Below are 24,787 nucleotides of genomic sequence, written 5' to 3' on the forward strand. Positions count from 1 at the left end.
CGCCTCCTCCTCTGTAGACAAACCACAGGAATGTGTTTATTGAGCCTGACTGTTTAGAACGGACTCGGAAAGGTTTGTTTGAACAAACTGTTCGAGTCGGTGTAAGCAAACCATGAATTTTTTGTTACAACGTGACAATAAATGTATCTTTGCTTAATTGGATGATTGAAAAGTGAGCTTGTGCCCATCTTAAGTGTGGGATGTTGCAGGGTCACAAGGCAGGTCGGGGGGTGATTCAGTTTAGATTGTTTTGCTTTTTCAGAATTAATTTCAGGATATTAGTCACTGCCTTTACAGAATTATCGATAATAAAATGATATAATACACACATACATTTCCTGCTTGACGTCTGATGATTTCAGACCTCTCTGTTCTGGATAAGGATCTAAACGTGGGCGAGTATTCAGCTGAAGCTGTGGTGTGGATGTCGCACTGCGTGACTCTTCAATCACACCTCTGTGGTTTATCGAGGTCCACTCATTTGCACGACCTTCAGTTTGAGAGCAGCGTGCATACCAAACTTGTTTGTTAAGCAGCAGACTAAAAAGGCGTACTGTTCAGAGATAAGAGTGGGAGCGATGGTACAGAGTGTTTTCACTCAGGAGGGAATTTACTCCAACCTATTAATCATTTCCACATCACGTCACGAGAATCAAATATCCTGCAAATATTACTGCATTAAGTGCTAATCCCCCTGATTTTTGGATTTGATCGGCGTGTTTACAACTCTTATCTTTAAACTTATATCTGCGAGTCTCTCCGGGTTTAGAAACCACTAGAGTTGGAGGGACAGGATTTGGTGCTGACACTTTATCAGATTAGACGAGTGTGCTCACGGCTTATCTCTCAGAATCTTCGTCTCTCGTCGGTACAGCCGTACGGATTGCCTACTGTAACAGAGAAACCCAAACAGGCGTTGATGTCCTCATAGCAGCAGCAGGTCGCCGAAGGAACGAGGCTGTTTTCACTGTGCGTGTCTCGTTGTGTTTCCAGGTTACAGGGTGTACGTGTTTCCCACTTTTTGTAGTGATTAGTCTGCCGATTAGTTTCGTGAACAATCAGTTGGATTTAAAAAGGTTCTGATCCACTGAATATGTAACAATGTAACTTGGAGAAAGACGGCATGGTGCGTGTCATCATGTGACCAGGAAACAATTTTACCTATTACTACTACTATTACTTACTGCGCAAGTCATTTCAGTCTCTTCAGAAACCACTGGAATGAGTTTGTGTATATAATTAGAATCAGCTGATTAATGTCAGATTTATGGTTGGGTGTATTTCATCTTCGACCTGATGTGGTACTTTCTCAGTACTTTACATGTTCTGAAATAATAAATTCTAATTTGCAAATAAGTCTTTACTTGTCAGGTTAAATATCATCTGACTCTAGTCACATGATTATTCGTTAATATTCAGTGTTAATGTGGCAGAAGATCTGCCTTTCCTGCACCTTTTCACAAAGTTTAACGATATTTGTCTTGGTACTGTTTGTGTAATCCTGCTGGCAAACAGACAAACTACACCGTAAATCTATTTGTGCACAGGATCTTTCCTTGCTCAAAGATTTAAAGACCGTGTTCAGTGAAAATCAAGTTATCAACCTTCGAAATGTCAATTTGCTGAATCCAAGTAGACACACGAGCAAAATAAGCTGTCAGACTAACCTTTTCTGCCTTGGTAGTAAAAATAGTTAGTAGGCGTTGGTGGGGCTATATTTAATATGAGCTAACTTGGCAGGTCAGGTGGTTGAGAACAAAGTTTAGCTACCAGAGCGGTGAGTGAGCGTTGGAACATTTGGAGGCTGGAGTTTGTTTAGGGCTTAATCGATGATAACTTTAAGACGATGGATTTGGGTTTTCAGCTGTAAGCGCTTCAAAATCCACCTGTGCTAGTTTGTTGTAATTTGATGAATGACTCGTTGAGCTTTAATAGATTAGTTACAATTAAAGGCTTCTGTGTGAATTGTAGTTGGGTGGTGTGGATCAGCCCACACACTGAGAGCAGGCCCGGCTTAGTTTTCTGATGTGAGGAAGTAGAATACAAGCTGAACTCATCACGCCTGTTTCCCGAGGTACGATTGCTTGTGTGGCGTCCCGCTGTTTGTGTGACGGTGACCGATTGAGGGCTGGACATTAGAACTAATAAACAAAATTTAAAGCGCAGGCAGTTACACAAACACGCGCACTCGGTGTGTGTCCTTAAGTTAACATTTTCCAAAGCCTTGATTGGTAGTGCTCAAGGGGAAAGAAGAAAATAAAACGGAGTATTTGAAAATCTATCTCATGCATCTGGACTGGGTCTCAGCCAAGTCATTGTTACAGCGGAGTCATACTATAAATTCCAGCTGGAAGGAAGAGAGGAAGAGTTACAGACAATAGAAGAGCATAAATGGTCTCAGTGTCAGAGGCTTGTGCAACAAAGATTGTTGAATAGCCACTGAAATGGCGAGTTTTGTAATTGTACGCGTTTGCACACATATCGTTTTTAATGATTACACAGTCGGATCAGTTGGACTGATACACTGACAGAAGGAAATGTTGCCCTTGCAGTGATACCCGTGGACACAATCTGATCTTGAAATCTTTCTAATGCGAGTTTTTGAAAAACATTACGAGCATCTGACCCTGAAAGAGTGATTTACTGGAGCACCACCCTGTAGTGTTTGGAGTCGCACCTTTCCTTAGGCTGCGTGTGATTTGTCTTGAGTATGTGTGTGCACGCTTGTGTGTTGTCTCAATATGTTGTTCAACAACCAGCTCTATGCAGTCAGCTGTCCAGTACAGTTTCAAAGTCATTAATCACAGGCCCAACACGGCGGAGAAAGGGAGCGAGGAGGGAGAGAGAATGGGCCCAGCTAGAGCTGTAATCTGTACAAGGCACCTCGGGGAAGACGTGAGAGATGTGTGCAGCAAAGAAACAAAGGTGAGGGCAAAGTTGAGGGAGAAGGGGAGTCGGAGAGCGAGGGCTTTATAAATGAGGAGTTGGTGTGCAGTAGATTCTTGTGGGTGTCCATCAAATAATTAGAATAATTTTAATTTATTACTATGTTAATGTGAAACTTATTGACCGCTGTGTGAAATTAAAGAGCCTCTCTCCATTGTTCTGTGTTTGAATTTGGAAAACTGAGGATTTTTATTATAGGAAGCAGATGGTCAACAGTGCCTTTCTAGTCTTTTTGACCAACGTGTGTTTCCAATACAAGCTACATTCATGTATCTGTGTTGTTATTAGGGCTGCCACGATTAGTCGACTAGTCACGATTACGTCGACTATCAAAATCGTCGACGACTGATTTAACAGTCGACGCGTCGTTTGAAGCTTTGTAAGATCACAAAAGCCGCAGGAATAAGGAGTAGGATTTCAGAGTGTAATAACGGACTGAAACAGAAGATGGCAGCACTGCATGTTCATGATGCCAGCTGCCGTTAAACCCCGAAGAAGAAGAAGAAGCTGTGTCCCAGAATTCATAGCGCAGCCCAGCTCAATTTACAACAATGGCGGCAGTTAGTTAGTTTTAATATTACTCTTATTATTCTTTCTGGGTGACAAAATAAACCTTTAACATATTTTCAGGCGAGAATGTAGCTGTGTAAACCTCAAATATCTGCTCAGTTTATCAAGACACCGCATATTTTCAAAAGCGCTCCGACGTTTTCGGAGACGTCTGTTACCCACTAGCTCGATAGCTAGCCGGGGGCTAGGCTCACTAGAGCCGTGAGAGCACCGGACTCCCGGCAAATCGTTTTCAAACCCACCGCCGTCTTTCGCTACTCAGGTTAAACATGATATATAAGTCACTAAGATAACTTAAAAATGTTATTGTTTGGCTTTTTTAAGTATTTATTTATTTATTTATTTTTTATTTATTTTTATTTATTTATTTTTTCCTGGGTAAATCGGTTTGGCTGAGATTAAAGTTAGTTTTTACACAGCTGAATAAACGTCAAGCAGACAGCTGATTATCAGAAGTGTGAGATGCTGGAGAATTTACTCCGGTGTCCTGTTATATTTTAGATAGCAAGGAGTTTATTAAACTTCACCGAAACAATCTGCAGATTTCAGTAAAATTTAATAAACTATCATCTTGTCTTTATTTTTAGTTAGCACAGACCTTAAACACTTAAAGCTGTAAGCTAATGATAGTTATATAAGAGCAGATGCTGCTGGTGCAATAAGCTGTACGTTTTACGTCCAATGGATGATGATCTGATTAGTCGACTAATCGCAAAAATAATCGGTGACTAGTCGACTATCAAAATAATCGTTTGTGGCAGCCCTAGGTGTTGTGTATTATTGCCTACTGTGCTATTCATACACACACAAATTCACCACTGGTGTTTGAATTCAGTTCACTTTTATTTATATAACACCAAATGCACACATTCATGCACAGTGGACGAACCGGGATCATTTCCAATATTTAAAACATTTACTGTGAGAACTCTCAATTATTTGGAATCTTGAAGTTTCAGAAGTGATAAATATGTGAGAAATAAAAAGCATTATGATAAAAATATCAAAAAAATTGCAATTTAGAAATGAATTTGGAATAAATGCATAATTATGATTTAGAGAGAACAAAAAACACATTTTTTACAAATGTAAAAAAGATGAACATTTTCAGTGCAGTAATAGTGCAAGAAAGATAAAGTTGGTTTAATAAAAAGTAAATTTAATACAAATGCATTGGGAACAGAGAAGACTTCAGTTTTCCGAGACTTGGTTTTGGACCTTGGAAACTGAACGCTGCTTCTCCATCTTTAGTTTTGACTGCGTGGGCGTCAATATGACCTTCCTCTGAAGATGGACGAGGAAGATCTCTCTTCTGGATTGACAAGAGAGAAGATTCATCCTAACTTCTGCAGTACAGAGGGCACAACCTGTAACATCTCAGTAATTCAGCTGCGGTTTAATATCAGATTTTGGCAGCCGTCCTGAAACAACTAAAGAAAAACATCCCTAAAGAAACATAAGAATGCAACACTGATGAACTCCACATCATTTCTGTGCTCTGTGATGTGTAATTTAACAGCAGTCCGTATCCTTCAGACTGAAGTGTGACTATTTTAGGATTCTGACAGAAAATGTTGGATAGTTTTCCAGCCTGTTGTGGTTAACAGTCCGACAATACCACGACTGAGACTCTGTCTGTGATAACTGATGTCATTCCTGATGGGGCAAAACAAAACAAGTGTTCTGTTAGAAATGTGTGCAGGTGTTAAAAAACAATTGTAGGTAAATTGATCATGTGGTGATAAGTCTGTTCACAAGTCACTGATTTTTGTGTCCTTTGTTGTAGGAAGGAGATTTCTTCATTCGGACGCACCATGTTGAATACTGTGACGGGGGGATTCTAGACCCCGACGACATACTCAGTGATCTGGTGGAAGACAAAGACAAGGTAAGTACATCCTCTGCAGAATATATTCTATTGTTTCTGTTTAAGTATGATTATGGGATTATACAGATTGGTGTATGTTTTTATGGAACAGCTGACTGGTTTGAGTTTTTTATTTGATTTTAACCAAAAACCAGAAACCCTGCTTCTTAATTAATAACTCTGAAAACAATATGTGTTAGTTAGTTTTAACTGGAATAGCCTGTTTCCTGACGGACCAGCACAGCAGATTACACTGGCATGTGCAACTGACCACCCCAGACACGCACCAGGCAGCTATTGTTCTGTGCACAGTTACAAAATCACAGTATTTACTTTGGCTCATAAATATTTGCCACAATTTTTGTATATCTGCTTCTGTACACCACCACTGTGCATTTAAAAATAAAATCCAATGTAATGCTATACTTCTTCTCTTGAGCTTCTCTCCACGCCTTCAGTTGCTGCTGTGAATTCAGTTTTCCCTTCAGGAACTAAAAAGTCTGCTCGGTCAGGTCCAGATCAGGTGGTCTTGTGTCATTTCACTGCCTTCAGAAACTCTTGGGTGTCGTTTGCTTTGGGCTCTCATCCATTTGCACTGTGAAGCGCTGTGCGATCAGCTGTGTCTATCAGCAGTCAAACATTAATAACACTAGTGGCACAGTTGCACTGGCAGGCCATAACAAACGATTTTGCAGGATTGCACAGGCTGGTTTTAAATGTTTTCTGCCAAAGTCTGGCTTTCTTCTTGTTGTGTGTAACCAGTGGTTTGCACTTTGTGTTAAACTGTCTCTATTTCCATTCATGAAGGTGCCTCTTGAATACAGACTGCCACCTCATTGAGAGTATTCTTGACTTGGTTAGAGGTCGGTAAAGGCTTTTTCTTTCATAAAGGAAGCCTTCTGAAATCATCATCCACCTTAGTTGTGGTAATCTGGCCTCACCATAAAACTGCATCAGTAAGCTGTCGAATCACTTTTAACCCTCTGAAACGAGCAGTTTCAAAACAGTTAATACTTTTATACCTGAAAGTCTGCACCGCATTTTGTTTTTTGGAAATGTACAGAGGTGTCATTGTCCAACCTGCCTTTGGGTCGACCGTCTGTATCCCTAAAGCTATAGGACACACTTTGGTTTGCGCAGTGCAACAGTGCATGACAGTCCCGTGTATTTCTCTTCGCTCTTTGGTTTGATGCTAGCTCACACGGAGAGCGAGCGTGTGCCAAATGCAAAAGCAAGTAAAAGAATGCTGACTGCAGTTGATACAACAGTTTCATGCTGATTACGCAGAGAAGTGAGCACATGATACTGTGTGTCTGCTCAAAAGTGTTACAAAGGCTGAAGTAGAGATCTTTGTCTGGTATATTGTGTGCCATTGTATGTGTGTGCAGAGTATTGAGCTGCAGTGGCATATAAGCCACTCCCTTGATACAATAATGCCTCTTAAGCAAAACTCAGAGGTAAAGGTTTTAACTCGCCTTCAGCGTCAGGCAGCATCATTAGTAATTCACGTTTGGAGACTTGAGGCAAACGTAATCCATATATTCCTGTTTATTCTTATTTTTCCCCTGAAGAATGTCATTTGTCATTTAACCCCTTTGGAAACTGAAGTTTTTCATACTTTTTTTAAAAGATCTGGCATTATACAATGTGATCAGTCCCATCCCCTAGAGTAAGGGCTGTTTGATGATTGCTCGGAGCCTTAAATGAATCCGGAGCCCTTCTCTTGGTGGCTCCGCACATTAAAACAGTGTCAACATGTTTTAATGAGCTTGTGTCCTATGGATAACTGAATTTTTCATTTAGGTCACTGCTAAAAAAGTTGAAGAACCTGCTGGCTAGAAATTGTACAGATACAGTGTGTTTCCCTGTCCTTGGATCATACTGTATGCCTTTAAGCATGTATAAATACTGCAGGATTTGTTGGAAATTCACTGAACTAATTAAGAACAAAGTTGCTGTAGTTAGCAATTTCTCTCGAGGCTGTAAGAATCTGTGGGAAGAACTGCTGTTTGTTAAGACTCGGGCCTTTGTGCCTCTGTTCATGTCAAAATAATCACTTATTTTACATTTAAAAGGATAGTTTTGTTTTTGAGAATCTAGCTAAAGGTTTTTGGCTTGATTGGTCAGTGTGCATGCCGACAGCTTTGGTGCATGGTTACGTGCATGAAGTGGCCCAAGACTGACCTGAAGAAATGTTACTTGTGACTAGAGCAGGGCGATATGGCCAAAAATATTTATCACGATATATATTTGAAAATTTGCGATAACGATATAACCGACGATATAATTGATGCGAGACAAAATACAACTCCACAACATTACTAGCGCAAAAAGACAACCTTCCATTTATTTTCACTTAAACAAGAAGCTGGTTTTTATGTACATTAAAGCTTTATAAAAATGTAACAGTGCAAATGCAAATTGCTTGCTGAAAGTTTAACCAAAAGGCATTTCCAGTAGAAATGGGCTGACATATCCTGAGCATAACCATGTATAATATCCACTGAAGTTAAAAAGAGGTGCTTTGCAACATTAAACTGCAGTGTGCAGTACGTATTTTTCGCACCATAAGGTGCACGGGATTATAAGGCATATTAAGCGAAACAAAGCAGTCAGATAAATCAAACTTTATTAAACTCATTCTTCTTGCTTCCTCCACTTCTGTACCATTGATTCATTAATGTTGAATTCTCTGGCAGCTGCTCTATTCCCATGTTGCTGCAGTATATTAATGACTAACCTCGTATTGTGGATGGATTATCTCAGTTGTTCTCCTGACTGAAGTTTGGTCCGTTTACAGCATCCTGCCATGCGATTGCATTTGTCTCTAACCATCAGGAACCTTCACGTTAACGTTTATAAGTGGAAAAGTGTTAGTGTTCGTCCTCCAGCTTCACTGTTTATGTTATGCTAACATAGCTGTGTCGCTAGCGATCACGTAGCACATCATTATATACCAGCTAGCCCAACTTCAGTAACCCTACAAACGTCACTGCTGTTTAGTTTCCTGTCTTCATTTATGTTGGAAGTGATAGCAGAGCTGTACGTTTGATTTTTTTCAGAAATCTCTCAGTCAGAACATGCAATATCATGCTTAGGTAACTAGCGAAACTAGCGAGCTAACTTCCGCTAGCTTCCTGCTAACTTCTAACTCCGTTAAATGTAATAACTTTTGTTTTCATGGATGCCTGGAAGTTAAACTTCATAGTTACACCTGGTAAAGCAGCAATGCTGATCGTTTTATTAAAGATGAAAGAATTTAGACAGTTTTTAACTCTAAGTGATGCTGCAGTGTTGTTTGACCTGAAGAATACGGAGTTTAGGACCCAGATTACTCCCAGATTTAAGGGCATCTTAGTCCGACAAATACGACAATAACAACGGCCGCTTGCATGTTCTGCAAAAAAATGTGCTTTGTTGTGTATCTGACGGACAAACACCAAACCAGTTCCACATCACTGAAGTTGCACCATTTTTACAAACCAATTCTGGTTCATCTGTTTCACTCAACAATCGGCCATGTGCGTATGAAAACAAAGGCACTGCGCATGCGCGTTTTACTCCCATTCTATCGCGATATTTCATTTTCCTATCGTTGCCTAACATTATACCGGTATTACCGTGAACGGTATAATATGGCCCAGCCCTACTTGTGACTGTGTCTGTTGCTAAGAATTGATATTCACACATGACATTTTAGAATTTCATAAAGCCTGGATTGTTCCTCCACGCTGAGTGAAACGTCGTGATGAGCTCTTGTGTGAAAACTGTGCAGTTACATGACACACAGAGCCGCAGCGCACGGCCGCATGACTCAATGACAGGAGCAATAAAAGAGTCCGGAAAGCAGCAACTGACCGAGAAGATTATTGTTCTGAGAGCCTGTTGCCATGGTTTTGGTGAGATTTGCAGAGCATCATGCACTGGTCCTGCTTTTGGCTGCTTGTTTGTGATGCTTAATGTGCCGGTGTCACAGTGTAGAGTTTCTGCGAAGATTAGTTCCTCTACGTTAGAAACAGTTGTGATGGTGTGTCTTTGATTTTGTCTGGACTTTAGCGCCCGAGACTGAATTATTTGGCATTTTTTGTTTTGTTTAGATTTTTTTTCTTTCACGTGTTTAGCCTTTTTGCGTTGACTTGTAACATTAAGATCTTTGAATTCTGTTTCCTGAGAGAGCTCAGGGTTACAGCAGTTTCAGTGTTGTCTTTCATTCTGCAGTTAGAGAGAAGCATTGAGTTAATGTTTGATATCAAAATGTGAGTGGAAGGGAAATGATTAGATAAGTGTTTAATCATTTGAATAGCAAGTTGGAGCGAGTCGAGCAGGTTTCTGTGTCAGAGCTGGACTTTTAATGACTGAAAGTAAATGAATGTCTTGGTGACGGCGGTCCCTAAAGATGCACAATACATCTGACGACTGCTGTATTTTTATTCAGCTTTTCCCTCGATGCTCTCTTCTCTCATATTCGCTCAAATAGGATAGCGACGCTTGTAGGTAACAGACTTCGAATGCAGTCAAACTGCCAAAGACATATTTTAGGGCATCAAATACGACAGCGAAACGCATCGAAACGTAAAGTATTAATTTGCGCGATTTCTAGAAAATATATATATTTCAGAGCTGGGATGAAAACATTGCAAAACACTAATGCCCCCAAAAGGCACATACACACAGACACACAAACAAATAAACTGTACAGAATCATACTCGGCGATACACACTCCTGAGCACCAGAGATTGCATATGAAATGAAAGTGTGAGATATTCATTGGATTCTGAAGCAAGGCTGTCATAGTATTACTGAGCTGAGATGAATAAATGGCTCCTAATCCCAGATGAGTGTTTTACTGTAGGCAGACTCAGACTGCCTGGCTTTAGGTTTAAAACCACAAAGAAAATAAAAGATATTTGAGGTCCGCTGAAGAAAGAGGTCAGGAGTACAGTTTTAAAAAAGTGGCTGAAATATACTCAGATACTGTTTCCCTCCGTAAATTGCCACCGTATCGTGATCGCAAACGCCTCCGCCGCAGTGATGGCGTCAGGGGTTGATGAATCTGGCTGTAGGATTATGGAGCGTCACCTCTGTGGTGAGAAAGGAGCCTGAGCGAGTGTTTGTGGTCAAGAGGAACTCTCTAGATGTGGTCGGGCTCGCCTCAGCGCACAGCCTTTGACCTGAAACCAGTCTCGCAGAGAGAGCCTGGACTCTGCACCACTCTGCGCTTGGCCCAGTGAGATGTTGGGGTGTTCCCAGCAGATGAAAAGGTTCCTTCTCTGCAGCTGTAGGTTAGGGAACAAGTCCTGGCTGTCGCTTGTGCTCACGTGCTGAGTGACGGTTAAATGGTTAAATGGATCCTGCCTGTTTGGAGTCTCAGGGTGGGGTGTTTGAAGGTGCCTTTACTGTGGGCTCCAGCGTCCTGGATGCTGGACAGACCTGGCGTACCCAAACTTGTGGCGTGTGTATGTTTGGAGGCCCCAGTTTGTGAGATCTTTAATTTCCACATCCAGCTCAGCTTTGAAAGCGTTCTACACTTTACTGCCACGTTAGACACCAACCACCATGCGGCCACAGAAATCTCTGAACCAGGAAGTGGACAGAAGAGGTGAAGGGAGCTGGGAACTGAAGGAGTTGAGCTTGTTTGGCTTGTGGGACTGTCACTCGAACCTCACATTCAAGAAAAAAAGTTTCTCTCTGTGAGGACTTTGGATCCTGTTAGTCTCACAGGATTTTTATGTAAAATAGAAGCTGAGTTAAAAAAAACACTAAAATTTAAAGTTGGCACATCTGTCCAGCTTTTAAGGCTCAGTCTGCTAGCATGCTGCAACTGAGTGTAATTCATTTAGCATTATTTTCCTCCCAATCCAGGTATCTGGAAATAAAACGCCTGACGGTATTCACCTGGCTTAATTAGGTGTAGTGAACCATCACAGTTTTATGACAAAACAAACACCGTATACGAAACATTGTAGGAAGAATATAGAGTCTGTCTAATTTAGAAAAGGAAACTCAGCCTACAAGTTAATGCTGCTGCTGTGTTTGGATACAGATGACACGTTATCTTTGCATTAACATAGAAAATATTTTACTGTTGTATTTTTTCATTATTCTACAGCTTGATAGGGAACAGTCTCGTTTACACGGCGCTCCCCCAGGATCCACCTCTTAGGAAAATTATACTATACCAGATAAAATAAATGATGTGGGCTGTTGTGCATTGTTGGTAAATGCACCTTTAGTCCCCCATCCAACACCCTCTCACTCCAGCCTTTTTTCTCCATTACCCTAATGCCTCCCCTGCACGTTGTTTTTCAAGCACACTCACAGCTTTGTGCCAAAGGAAATGAAAAGTAAGCAGAAAATATGGATTCCCATCAGCATTTTCTATGTTGCTGGAAGTGTAATTCCTAATGTATTTTTTCCATCTCGGAGGTATGCAGAAACAGTCTTACATGGCCTAGGGTGTGTTTAAAAGGTTAGCTGGTAATGGATGGATGGGGGAGAAACACTGTTGCCTCATATGATATTGATGTTTGTTCTGGGACATTAATGTCACGTACACGTGGTGAATGCACACAGACTCTACATTTAGCTTCCCTGACAAATAAGATTTAAGATCAGAGAAACCACTCCCCACACCCTGAAACACACATCCTGTCATGCTTATTATTGTGTCTTTTGTAATGGATCCCCATTCAAACCCCCTCATGAGCGTGTACCCTTTTACCCTATCAAAACAGAAAGGAGGATATTTATTACATAGACGACTAGCACTCTAAATATCTGCAGATGTTATAACACAGCATGTCGTATAATTTTGCAAGCTGATAAATCGACTGCTCGCGTTCATAACATATGCACATATATGAAGGGCGCTCGGTTAATATATGTTGACTGTCAGTGTAGACTGATATATGTGTCAGCGTACTGCAATTTACCAATGAGGCCGTAGCCTCATCAACCAGCAGCCAGACTGAGAGTTATATTTGATATCTGAGGTCCTAAGGAAAGAAGAGGTTTATGGCCATTCCACCCTTCTCAAGGACTGCGGGATACACCTGTCAATGCTCACACAAGACAACTCACCAGTGATCACTATATAATGGTGAATGTCTGGCTGCATAAAGAAAATGACATCTGAGTCATCTATAGTGGACAGGAAGGACATTTTATGACTCGTATAACCTTTTGAAGGACTAAGAAGAGCAAATATGCACACAACCTAAAGACATATGGACACAGCCTGGCATTAATCTGTATTTAGCACTTCTAGATGAACCGTTATACTAGGGGTGGGCAATATAAACGATATACGATAGAAATGATATAAATTTGGCCAACGATAGAGATTTTGACTATACCGCTCTATCGCGATAGCGCATGTTGATGATGTCATCAAGCTGCGCCTGTTTTGATCGAAAGCATCGCAGCGGCTACAACCATTATCATCTGCAAATTATGGCGGGCAACAGTCATAGCAAAGAGATGAAGCACTTTTGAAATATGGGGAAAGCCAAAAACTGCGCTTCCTCCACTTCCGTAACATTGATTCATTAATGTTGAATTCTCTCGCAGCTGCTCTGTTCCCATGTTCCATCCATCCATCCATCCTCATCCGCTTTGTCCGGGGCCGGGTCGCGGGGGCAGCAGCCTAAGCAAAGAGCCACAAAGGCAAAAGGCAAAGTGCCACTTCTGCCTAATATCAGCTCCTTGTGGCCCCATCATTTTTTTTTTACTTTATTTACCACCCCCCTTCTCCCCTTTCCACCCACAGATCACTAATGCACACACAGTTCTCCCACCCCCTCCAAAATTTATTTATTTGTGGCTTTGTTCCCATGTTGTTGCAGTATATTAATGACTAACCTCATATTGTAGATGAATGATCTCAGTTGTTCTCCTGACTGAAGTTTGGCCCGTGTAGCATCCTGCTATGCGATTGCATTTGTCCCTGACCACCAGAATCCGTCACGTTAACTTTTATCGAGTGGAAAAAAGTTGGCGTTCATCCTCCAGCTTCACTGTGCTAATGTTATGCTAACATAGCTGTGTCGCTAGCGATCACGTAGCACAACATTATATACCAGGTAGTCCAACTTCAGTAACCCTACAAACGTCACTGCTGTTTAGTTTTCTGTCTTCATTTATGTTGGAAGTGATAACAGACCTGTACGTTTGAATTAGTTTCAAAAATCTCTCAGTCAGAACATGGTATGTCATGTTTAGGTGGAAACTAGCGAGCTAACTTCCTGTTAACTTCTAACTCCGTTAAATTTAATAAATTCTGTTTTCATGGATGCCTGGATGTTAAACTTAATTGTTACACCTGCTAAAGCAGCAACGCCGATCATCTTATTAAAGATGAAAGAATTTAGACCGTTTTTAACTCTCAGTGTTCGTTTGACTTTGGGACCTGAAGCAGCCATAATGCTCTGACAATCCATCAAAACATTTTTTAACAATTCAATTCAATTCAATTTTATTTATATAGCGCCAAATCACAACAAAAGTCGCCTCAAGGCGCTTCACTTTAACAGATTTCTGCACTCCAAAATCGGTTTGAGGTCAGTAAGCACAACCAGAATTCATACATAAGGCACACTCGATTTTTGAGAAAATTAAAGGATTTTAAGTGCGCCTTATAGTGCGGAAAATACGTTATACAGAAGAAAAGAATATATCGCGATATATATATATTTACCGCACATGCTTCAAATTATATCGCGATATGGATTTTAGGCCATATCGCCCAGCCCTACGTTGTACCACGATGTGGACCAGCTGGAGTCAGTTAAAGCTGGAGGCTTGCTTTCCAGTTTGGCGCTACAGTGTCGTCATGCTGGATGACAAAGACTTAGACCTGTAAACAAGTTGCATTCATTGTTTGAAGGGCATGTTATATAAAAGTATCCATCTCATGTTAGCACATAGAAATGAGAGGAGCGGATACAGGCTAAGGATTCACTTGGCTTCATCATGCTAAACCTCTTTTCTGTTGTATTTTATATATACTGATTTAGTATAGCTAGAAAGATAATTAAATTTTTCAGAATAAACTGTGTTATTTCCTGAGGACTTTAAATGATTAGGCTGTAAAAAAACATAAAAATGGTGCCCAGTAAATGACATTTGTGCAGCGTCTGAAAGCAATAATCGGCAATGCTTTCTTTAGAGGAAGGTCAATATTATTCTCACCAGCAGCCAGTTTATGTGGGGGGCTGAGGGGGCAAAGGTTGCTTAAGCACTGTTTTTGTGTGTGTAGTTGGCCTTTTAGTTCATTCACTTAACCTTCGAAAGCTGACATCAGACTTGGACAGAGAAATATATTTGAACTCGGCTTTCCTCACAGATGTGTTTATAAATATGATTAGGATGGGCTGGAAGTGATAGAAGAAAGGTCCACTTTAGCTTTAACACTTCATCCAGTTCAGTAGGTCTAATGATATTCCACATATCCAAGATCATTTGTGAGATGCTAGGTGTGGTACCAGTACAGATACCTTTACCAGATATATTAGAAATGTGTTTTCACTAGTTAAGAACATCTAACCAATCTATAATCAAAGCAAATGTCAATGTGAAACACATTTGTTGAGTAGAAAAGGCTTTCATTAGACGACCTGGGGTCAAGCCCGGCAGCCCTGCTGGCTCGAGATAACAGAGCAGCCACTCGCAGACCAAATCTGATGAGCAATATCTCTCTGCTGTAAATGGAGGCTTTTTAGAGAAGGGCACAGAGAGGTGACCCTTGAAACCCAGATGCTGAATATCCTAAAAAGTAAAACTGGTCTTAAAACCAGAACAAATAAATCACAGAAATGGGGAATTAATTCTTCAATAAATTCAAATTAAAAGTTAGTGGAGAAACAATTCCTGCAAGACTTCCTGCTGCTGGCATAGTTACAAAAATCATCATTAATTAGTGCCTAACACAATAATAATGGGATCATTAAGCTGAAGACAGAGGTGCAATGTGAACAATGAGGTTTGTTGCACGTCTGTCTGCTTGTTTTAAGCATCAAGTTTTTGTTGCGGTGTATGGGATTAAAAGGCTGTCTGGACTGCGTCAGCGTCCGCCCACACAAATAACCGCTTCTCACTGTGTCATATCACACTGCACATTTTTTTAATCCCTCTCAAGTCTGTTTTGATCGGGGTCACGGTTTAATTAATGTTGACACGTCGACCAACACGACACGCAAAGAGAAATTCACAAAACTACCTTAACGACACGATTCCAGGCAAATGCTGCCAGACTGTCTGGTGTCTATTGTCTTCATTATCTTGTCACAGCAGCACAAGCAGCTATGAATAATCACATTGCAACTACATCATCTTTACCAATCAATGCTTTAACTGTGGCTTTGTCTGTGATTTCAGAAAATGGGGCTGGAAGCCATTTCTGTCAGCACGTATATACTGCAAGGTCTTAATGTTCATGTCGTTTCTGATGAAAACTGTAGAGGAGGATTACAGGGCATTATGCATAATAACCTTTCCAGCAGGGTCATAATTGCCTTATTCTAACTGGCTTGTGTTTTCTTCCTCAAAATGAAAGAGCTAAGCTGACGAGAAGGGGGAAAAGGAGGAGGGGAAAGGGAAAAGAGGGGGAGGCGTGTGCAGCAGTGGGAAAGCTGGTGACGGGTTAATGAAGAAGAAAGTCAAACCTGAAATGGTTTTCTACGTACAGATCTTTGTAAATGTAAATTACAAATAATAACAACAGCTATTAAACATAAACCTCTGAGTCCATCTGATTATCCAGATCGCCTACAATTATTTATCCTTTCTGCTGGTCTACCTCAGAGATGGCTCGGCCCATTACTCACTGCAAGCTGCAGAGACACACAGATGTATGATGCGATAGATAACCTGGAGTTTCCTGATGTGAGGAGAAACACAACTGCTTGTGAACTTTTTGAACCACGCTCAGCATTAAGGAGCCCCACAGCTAATTGCCTTTTGAAAGTTAGACTAAATGATTTCTAATGATGAACGTCTAAACGATTATATTCCAGCCCCACTGTAAATGCTATTATGAGTCCACACAATCAATGATGACTGCAATCAATCTGTAAATAATGCAGCACATACATTAGCTCGGCCAAATTACTTTTGTGTGTGTGTACAGCAGCCTCGCGCTATAATTTCTGTCTCGTAGCCGCTAAACGCACATTTTGATCTTAATTGACTCATTTGTATCAAGAACTTAAGTTTAGCAATTAGAGTTTTAATGTTCTGATATACTATACAAGGGCACTGCGTAAACTGCAGACTGAATAAAAAATGATCACGTTATGGAGAGTTGATGCTGTAGTTGGAGATGGTAGATGTTTTCATGGAAGCGTACAGAAGAAGTACAGCGCAGATCTTCTGGTTCTGCAGCGGCACGATTATAATTACAATCACCTATGAGCACAAATGCCTTGAGCAACATCCTTCAAACATGCTGCTACTAACAAAATCACAACGTGGCGTGCATGTAACACGGGAGACGCATAACAGGAAGTGGCCAGCCCGTCCACCTGTCTGTCACCAGTCTTTCAGCCCTTTGCGCCAGTTTGTTAGAATAATCATCCAGCACGGCGCCACACAGAGACCCAGCTGCTTCCCTCGGGGAGGAGTCCCACACTTTTGTTTTAGAATCTGTTACAACTTCTCGTTTCTGATGCTTTTGAGACGCTCAGAGAAAAAGTGATCGTTACTGTCGAGTAAATCTGAAGGACCAAGACTGGTCAAGTTTAGGTCACCAGTCTCATTACACTGAGATTTGTAAAAAGGAATGAAGGAACATTTGTCTCTGGGTAAATTGTGTTGTTTTGCACCGCTACAGATGCATTTTGCTCCGTTTTTATTGCTCTTTTCTGTGCATAGTGGATGTTGTGTGTATAACTCGGTTTTTTTGTCTAGTCATTTTTGTTTCTAATTATTTTTTAGTTGGACTGCAATATGCCGATTACGTTACCTAAGAATCCTCAATATTTCACTTCCTCAGACTCGGACACTTCCTCACTATTTGCTAATTCTAATGAGTTTTGACAGTTGGATGGAACTGCATTAAACTTTGGCCCGATGCACGTGTAGTTTCTTTATTAACTACCATTTGAAGCCCATCTGTATGTCTCAAAGTCTGACTGCTTAATGCCGTTTCTTCCCATCAGCCGGCCAGACATAATATCCACCACTCATGCTTCAGTCTTCATCAGGTAACAGCCCACACAGTGTGTTCTGTGCTCGGGAGCTCTGGTTGTAATCAACATAAAATATTAGAAGCTTGGGCTGGTGGGGGCTAAATGACTCGAGAAGGGCAGGTGCCTTTCGGTTTAATTAAAGGCAGTCATTTTCAGGGGTCCTGAGGATATAACCCCAGGGCTGCATGAGAAAAATTCATTTTAGAATGATCAATCAGACTGAAAGAAACTTTCTTTATTTTTCCCCTTCTTCGTGCAGTTTCTGTGTTGCACATGTGCAAAAATCAGGTGATGCTGCTCACTGAGCGTGCCCGCGGCGAGAGAGCAGCCACACGTACCTGCGCTGGTGACCAAAAATATAAAAACACAAATGAAAAAAAATGGACAGAGGTATGAAAAGTCAGATTCTTTAGTAACAAAGTTGCAAAGTTGGCAACAACATGAACTGAAGCGTGTTAATCAGCTGTGAGTCAGACAGATGTCAGAGGCCCACGCTGAGATGGGGAAAAACATGGATCCACATTAAAAACAAAAAGTCTTGAACTGTGTGATACCAAAGATGTACCCAGGAAATAAATCGTAGCCAATAATCGGAGTGTAGATCAGGCGTCTTTTGATTTAAACAAATGTTAATAAATGTGATCAGTGCTGCCTGAAGCATGTTTTTATTATAAACTTTGTCTGTGGTCTCAGCAAAGCATCTGTTAGAATGAGACACACACACACACACACACACACACACACACACACACACACACACACATCAAGAGCACTAATGACTAAAAAAATCTTTGACATTGCACTGCTTCATATGTCACAAGCACATCTTGCTTCACTTGATCAAATGCACAGATGGGTAATACAATATCACTTGTTTTGAAATGGTCTGTAATGCCTCATTAGTTTGATTGCTTACAGCCTGTCACACACGATGGGCAGAAACAATAAAAGCAGAGCAGACAAAAAATTAAATGGCTGTTTTAATGTTTTAATTTAATGGTTTAATTTTAATATTGCTCATTTACGACAAGAGTGACGCGATTAGATCGTTTCACTGAGACACAGATACACATGCACGCCGAAGGCTCCGCATGCAGACATACTAATGCGTATATACACACACACGCGCGCACACACTTTTCAAAAGCAGTGGAGTGGAATAATGGACAAGTCAACGGAATAGTGGGCAGATTTTATCATTCACACTCTCTTAACCACCAGCCATCTGCTAAATGTATGCATTCTTATCGTTGTGTCTGTGGGTGTGTGTGTGAATGTGTACAAACGCACACGTGTGCACACGAGAGGCCGGATCAAACACTTTACTCGACGGTGCCGTCCAGTTCAAACACAACCGTTGCAGTTACAAATCAATGGGTAAAATAGTACAATAGCCATGTGACTGTGTTGTGTGATTTAAAGCCAGGCCCTGTTTGCAGTACTTGAGAGGTTAATACTCGTGCAAATACTTGTGTGTGCTGTTGATTCTGCACTTTCTTTGCAGTGATTTTAGCTTAAATTTGCTCTTTACAACAGTTGGAAAACGAGATAAAAGGATGAAAATAAATTGCAAAGTAATTAAAATAAACTCCAGAGTCTACTACAATAGCTTTAAACATTACAATAAACTGCTGGCCTCAATTTTTCCCAATTAATGGAAATTTTCCCAGCTAAAGGTCACTCAGGCTTGGCTCATGTATCATTATCTCTCTGTTACATTGAGAGGTTGCTCATTATGACAGGATAAAGAGGAGTTGGACAGTTGGATTTCCTTATAATGAACCTACATGCTTCCTCTCACATGTCTACTTTTTCCCAGCTCTTTGTGCTGCTTTTCAGCCTCTCCACAATTTGTCCTCATCATTTTTCTCTTTCACTCTTACTCTGCCCAACACTACCTGTCAATATATGGTGTGGTCTCGATGATACAGATTTTATCTCTGTTATTTCTCTAATGCTTATTATTCTTTACCCTGTCCTGATTTTTCTAGCAGTATTTATGGAGCTTTGGTCCCCTCCCTTTCCTCTCACTCCCTTCCCTTCGCCCCTTACCTCTTTCTTTCCTCTAATGAATCCAATCATTTTTAAGTCACACCTTAGTGTGCTAGCATGTATGTGTGTGTGGACCCTTCATTTGTCAGAGGCACAGATTGGATCCAGGCCTGATACATATGTTGACCCTTAGCCAGGAACCAAGGGGGTTAATTGAGTAATGGTATTTGAGAGAGACGGAAAAATAGAGCGAGACTAGTGGGAAGGAGGACGAGAAATAGACAGCTAGAAAGAGGGGATTAGGAGAGTGACAGTGAGACAGGTGCAATTTGTAAGAGCATATGAATGAGAAGCAGACGGCTGAAGGAGGAGAAAGGGGTTAATTGTTAGAAGTGAATAAAAGGGAGGCAGAGGGAGGCTGGTAATTAAAGAACTGTGGAGGAGAAAGTGAAATAAAGACAAATGTGGGGTTAATGGTAACCGTGTGTGAGGTGGGCATGAGGTGACAGCAGGGGGCATCTTATCGGCAGGGTATGGAGGGTTGATTTTAAGTGATGGTGAAAGCATTAACAGAGCGATTGAAATGAAACAAGGCAGAGGGTTCAATTATTATGAGAATAAACAATGAAGCCTGAAGTCTTCATGGACCTCGGCTCTTAATTAACAAAACACAGCCACACCTGGGACCCGCCTACAATAGACGGGCACATGGTACGGCATCAAATTGTGTGTGTTATGAAGTCTACCTCATTATGGATTCATTGTGATGATGAATTATCTTAATGAAGTGCCTGAATGTGGGTTTCTGAGAGATGGACTGGCTAAATGACCGAATAAATAAGAAAAGCTGCATCGTCTGATCTCAAGACGGCACTCTGCCTTCTCTCGCCTCTGCTTACTGCTTTGACTTAAGGACATGCAGGGCATCTTATGCTATTTTCCATACGCTTTAGTTATTAAATCAAACTGCTTGTCTAATAGTTAATGTTTTTCCTTTGGCTTGAACGTATTAAGGAATAGACATGCCAGTGAATTTTTATTAGAAGCATTTAAATGTTGAATTTTAAGACTAAATGAATAAATAGGTTTGGTGGGTTTAATCTTTAATTTTTTCACTTATCTTCAGTCCACTCCTTTTACCTGACCACGTAACACTGGCTTATATCACTGAAGCATATAAAGGCATCTAAAAGAAGGGATGAACCAGTGTTGTGTCTACATGTAACAAACTTGGCAAAGAACCAGTTTTAACTTGTGCCTTTAGGCTCTTTCTTACGAAAAGCCTTCCTCAAAAAAAAAAAAGAAGTTTGTTTCCATTTCTGTAGTCGAATCTACCAAAAATACCAACGATAACGCAGTTTGATGGCCGTTTGTGCGCCAAATGCCTGTTGGTTTAAAACAGGGGTGCCCAATCCCGGTCCTCGAGAGCTACCGTCCTGCAGCTTTTAGATGCATCCTTGTTCCCACACACCTGAATCAAATGAATGGCTTGTTATCAGGCCTTTGCCAAACATGATGGCATGCTGAAGAGGTAATCAAACCATTTGATTCAGCTGTGTTGGAGTAGGGATGCATCTAAAAGCTGCAGGATAGTAGCTCTTGAGGACTGGGATTGGGCAGCCCTGGTTTAAAACTTGACATGAAGTGTGTCCTTACAAACACTGAGATGAACTGTATCTGAAATAAACCGAGAGCTGACTCAGGACCTGAGAGGATCTGCATCACTTGCTTCAGTTGATTCACTGAAGCCTCATCAGAAATGGTCTCAGCGGAAGGGAGTCTGCAGCCATCTGTGAAACATGGTGGAGGCTGTGTCAATGATCCCAAACACCACCAATGTAACAAAAACATGCCTCGATAGAAAAACACACCATGGAACACATCAGTCATGGATTGGCCTCCCCAGAGTCTGGACTGGAGGTCTGACCCACTCTGACTCCTGAGAAGCAGCTGTGGGATCATCTTGATAGAGGACTGAACAAAAGGCAGCTAGGCTGCAGTGAAGAACAAAAATTAACTCTCAGGCTTTTTATAATTGTGCAAACTCTGTTTTTGGATTATGCTCTATATTTCCATGTACGCTTTTACCAGTCTCAACAAATTGCTACCCTATTTTCTCAGCAGAATATAAAGAAATAATGGGTGACACAAGTCTTTTGCACAGTACAGTTTAAAAATCTCTTACACGGAGTGTACCTGTCAGTCTCAATTTGTTCACTGTGGTTAGAGCACAACAGTGCAGACAGCATAATTTGCTGCTTGAGCTAATAATTTAAAAGGTTCAGTTCGCAGCCATCCACGCCTTGGGGCTGTTTAAAGATAATGTTTTTAATCTACCTGTGAGATGTCAGGCTCAAGGTGTACCTGCACACCGGGCTGGACTAAATTGGATACTCCTAGACAGGTTTTAGACTACTTTAATAATAAATATTGTTTGCTTTTGAATTAAAAAAGATTAATAATTCCTTTTATTATTTACATTTGGTCAAATCAAATATAAAACAGTGCTGTAGTACAATAACTGTATAGTCACGAATTGGCATATTTTACAGAAGCAACATAAATAAAATCAAATTAATCCTTTGCTCTATAATGTAGCTTATTATATACTTTGATCCTTTCAAATGTAATCTGGGCTTGTTAAAGTTACCTAATCACGTGATCGGATCCATGTTATGGATCACTACTATCCAGCTCTCCCTACACTTCCTTCAGTGTTGAGATGGATTTGATTTGTGGTCTTATGCACAGACAATATGATCTGTTTAGAGGACTAATGTAATCACTGTGTTCTCTATGAGCTCCACTCGTCACCTCAATCACAGAGATGTTGGAAGGACCACCTATCACGTCAGCCCTTTTAGAAGGAAAAGCAGTCAGTGTGAGGTGTTGTGATCTCACACACACACACACACACACACACACACACACACACACACACACACACACACACACACACACACACACACACAGATCTGCAGAGCTAACAGCAGTTCACAGAAAGATTTAAATACGTTGAGAGAGTAATATACCGGGTGGTGAGAGCTTTATGAAGAGCGAACCTGTCCCTGAATGTTTGAGTGATGTTAACAGGCTCATTTAATACCCTAACCTCTCACACGCTCACATGCATTCATGCACACACGTGCACACTGACACACACATCATCAGCTCCCTGAGTAGGCGGCACATAATTTTCGTCACTCACCTCAAGTAGGTGGAGGTAAGACAGGATGATGGAGCAGCGGCAGAAGGAAATAAAGGAGTAACTGTCATCAGCATGAGAAACATATCCAAAGCTTATGAGAGGTCAGAGGTATTAACGCCAACTTTTTCTCGGCTTTTGCAAGTTGAAATTAATTGAATTTTCGTGCTCATTAGTTGTTTTACATTCCTTGTTCAGATAAGTACGTTGAAGTATTAATTTCAGAGTCAAAAACATCTAATGCACAGTCCCCCACCTCTGCTTTCTTGAAGATCTAGCCTATTGGACCAGCTTCTTGTAGTTAATCCCAGCTCTGTTGCCAAGCACGAGATAATGTTGAATATTTTTAAATAAAGAATGATGACATGGAACATCTTTATTTTTGGCTGACGGCACTGAGCAGATGCTGCAGAGAAGATCTGGTCATCTTGCATGCTGTTGCTATGAGACTGGTCACACATATTTGCAACCTGTGCTTGCTGCTAAAATTGTGCCCGACGCTGTATCTCACACTGTCAGATGCATCCAATAGAACCACAATCCAATGGGAAAAATGAACAAATCGCTGCTTTGTGAACTTGGCCACTGCGAGTAAGGTCTTGTAAACGGTGAGGTTCTACATGGGGTGCCTTTGTTGGGAGTCTAAAGCTTTTAACAAGGAAATTTTCTAAAACCTTTGTCGAGTTGAGAGAAACACTGGAAAACTATTTTAAAGGAAGCAAAATATCTTTGTTAAGTTTAGCATAAATTGCTCTTGAGTGCTGGATTATTAGCAAATGTCCTTGACAGCAAATTGATAGCAGATGAAGCTGGGTTTTTATCGTGTGTATACAAAGAAGTCTAGCTTTAAACCTTTAAACAAACCTTCAAACTTCAATCTTTCTTTTCTTATCGTGGATTAGCTCCGCATGGGAAGAGAAGACAGAGCTGGACTTTGCATAAAATCACTGTTGCGGTACCAATCGAGTTAATGATTTTTATTAACACTGTATTTGTCACGGGTTGCCGGGGCAAGCCGTGTGAATTTAACAAAGGACCCAAGATGCGGATATACAGTGAAGTGAGAGGGCTTTATTGACACACAACTCGAGTGATAACAAACAAAAGGAGAGAGTGTGGCGAAAAACTGAACTTAGACATAAACTACACTGAAAAAACTAAAACCTAAACACCAAACCTGAACACGAGAGAAAGCAACTTGCAGGGAGAATTCACAGGATGACAGCAGGAGATTCACACACACGAAAACACCAAATAACACAGATGGACCAGCAACGAGGACGAGGTAGCACACACACTATAAATACATACGCCAGGAATCAGGGGATGAGAAACAGGAGGGGAACACACCTGGAAGACATAACAGCTGACGAGGCAGGGGAAACGTAAACAGAACACACTGACATAAGACAGAGACCTTCACAATAAAACAGGAACTTACACATACAAGGACACGGACTAAGAAATGCGGACTTAACACAGGAATACATGGGCAGAACCGAATAAACAATAACCAGAGGAAGAACAGAGCCAAAATCACAAAACGCTGGGTCAAAAGGACCCAGGATCATGACAGTATTGCACAGTTGTTTTATTAAGAGTCAACATGTAAAGTTATTTTTCTATGTGCAGTATAGAAAACATAAGTGCACGATGCTAAAGTGGACAAAGAGAAACTTTGCAGCAGTGTGACTGTCAGCTCAATAACCAGCACAGGTATATCACGTATATATGGTCAGCTGACTTTGGTACGTGAAGCTTTGAGTGTGACTGTATCAGAAATTGCATTTTAGTTTGTTGGTTGCATTACTGATTTTACATGAGCCCGGATTATGCTATGCTTAGACAGTTTACCTTTTGCTGTGTATTTATATTTGTTTCACACTAATAACATTAGGAGTAACATTAGACTTTGGTCCCATCAAACTCCTGCTGAGCCAACCTGTCGATTGGTTGAAGAGCAGTTGACCCAGGATTATCTTGACTACTTGTTTGTCCGTCTCTGTGGTTTGGCAAAACAA

At 40.9% G+C, this 24,787-nt stretch overlaps 1 protein-coding gene across 1 annotated transcript in view; it reads left to right on the plus strand.

Annotated features, from left to right (window-relative positions):
- LOC309690959 (partitioning defective 3 homolog B-like) overlaps positions 1-24,787 on the plus strand; it is a 223,181-nt gene that overhangs the window by 8,748 nt on the left and 189,646 nt on the right. Inside the window, 1 exon segment of the mRNA XM_082508445.1 lies at positions 5,303-5,404. Coding sequence (XP_082364571.1) covers positions 5,303-5,404 — 102 coding nt within the window.

This window comes from Aulonocara stuartgranti, assembly GCF_965226115.1.
Source record: "Aulonocara stuartgranti genome assembly, chromosome: 16".
NCBI classification, from domain to species: Eukaryota; Metazoa; Chordata; class Actinopteri; order Cichliformes; family Cichlidae; genus Aulonocara; species Aulonocara stuartgranti.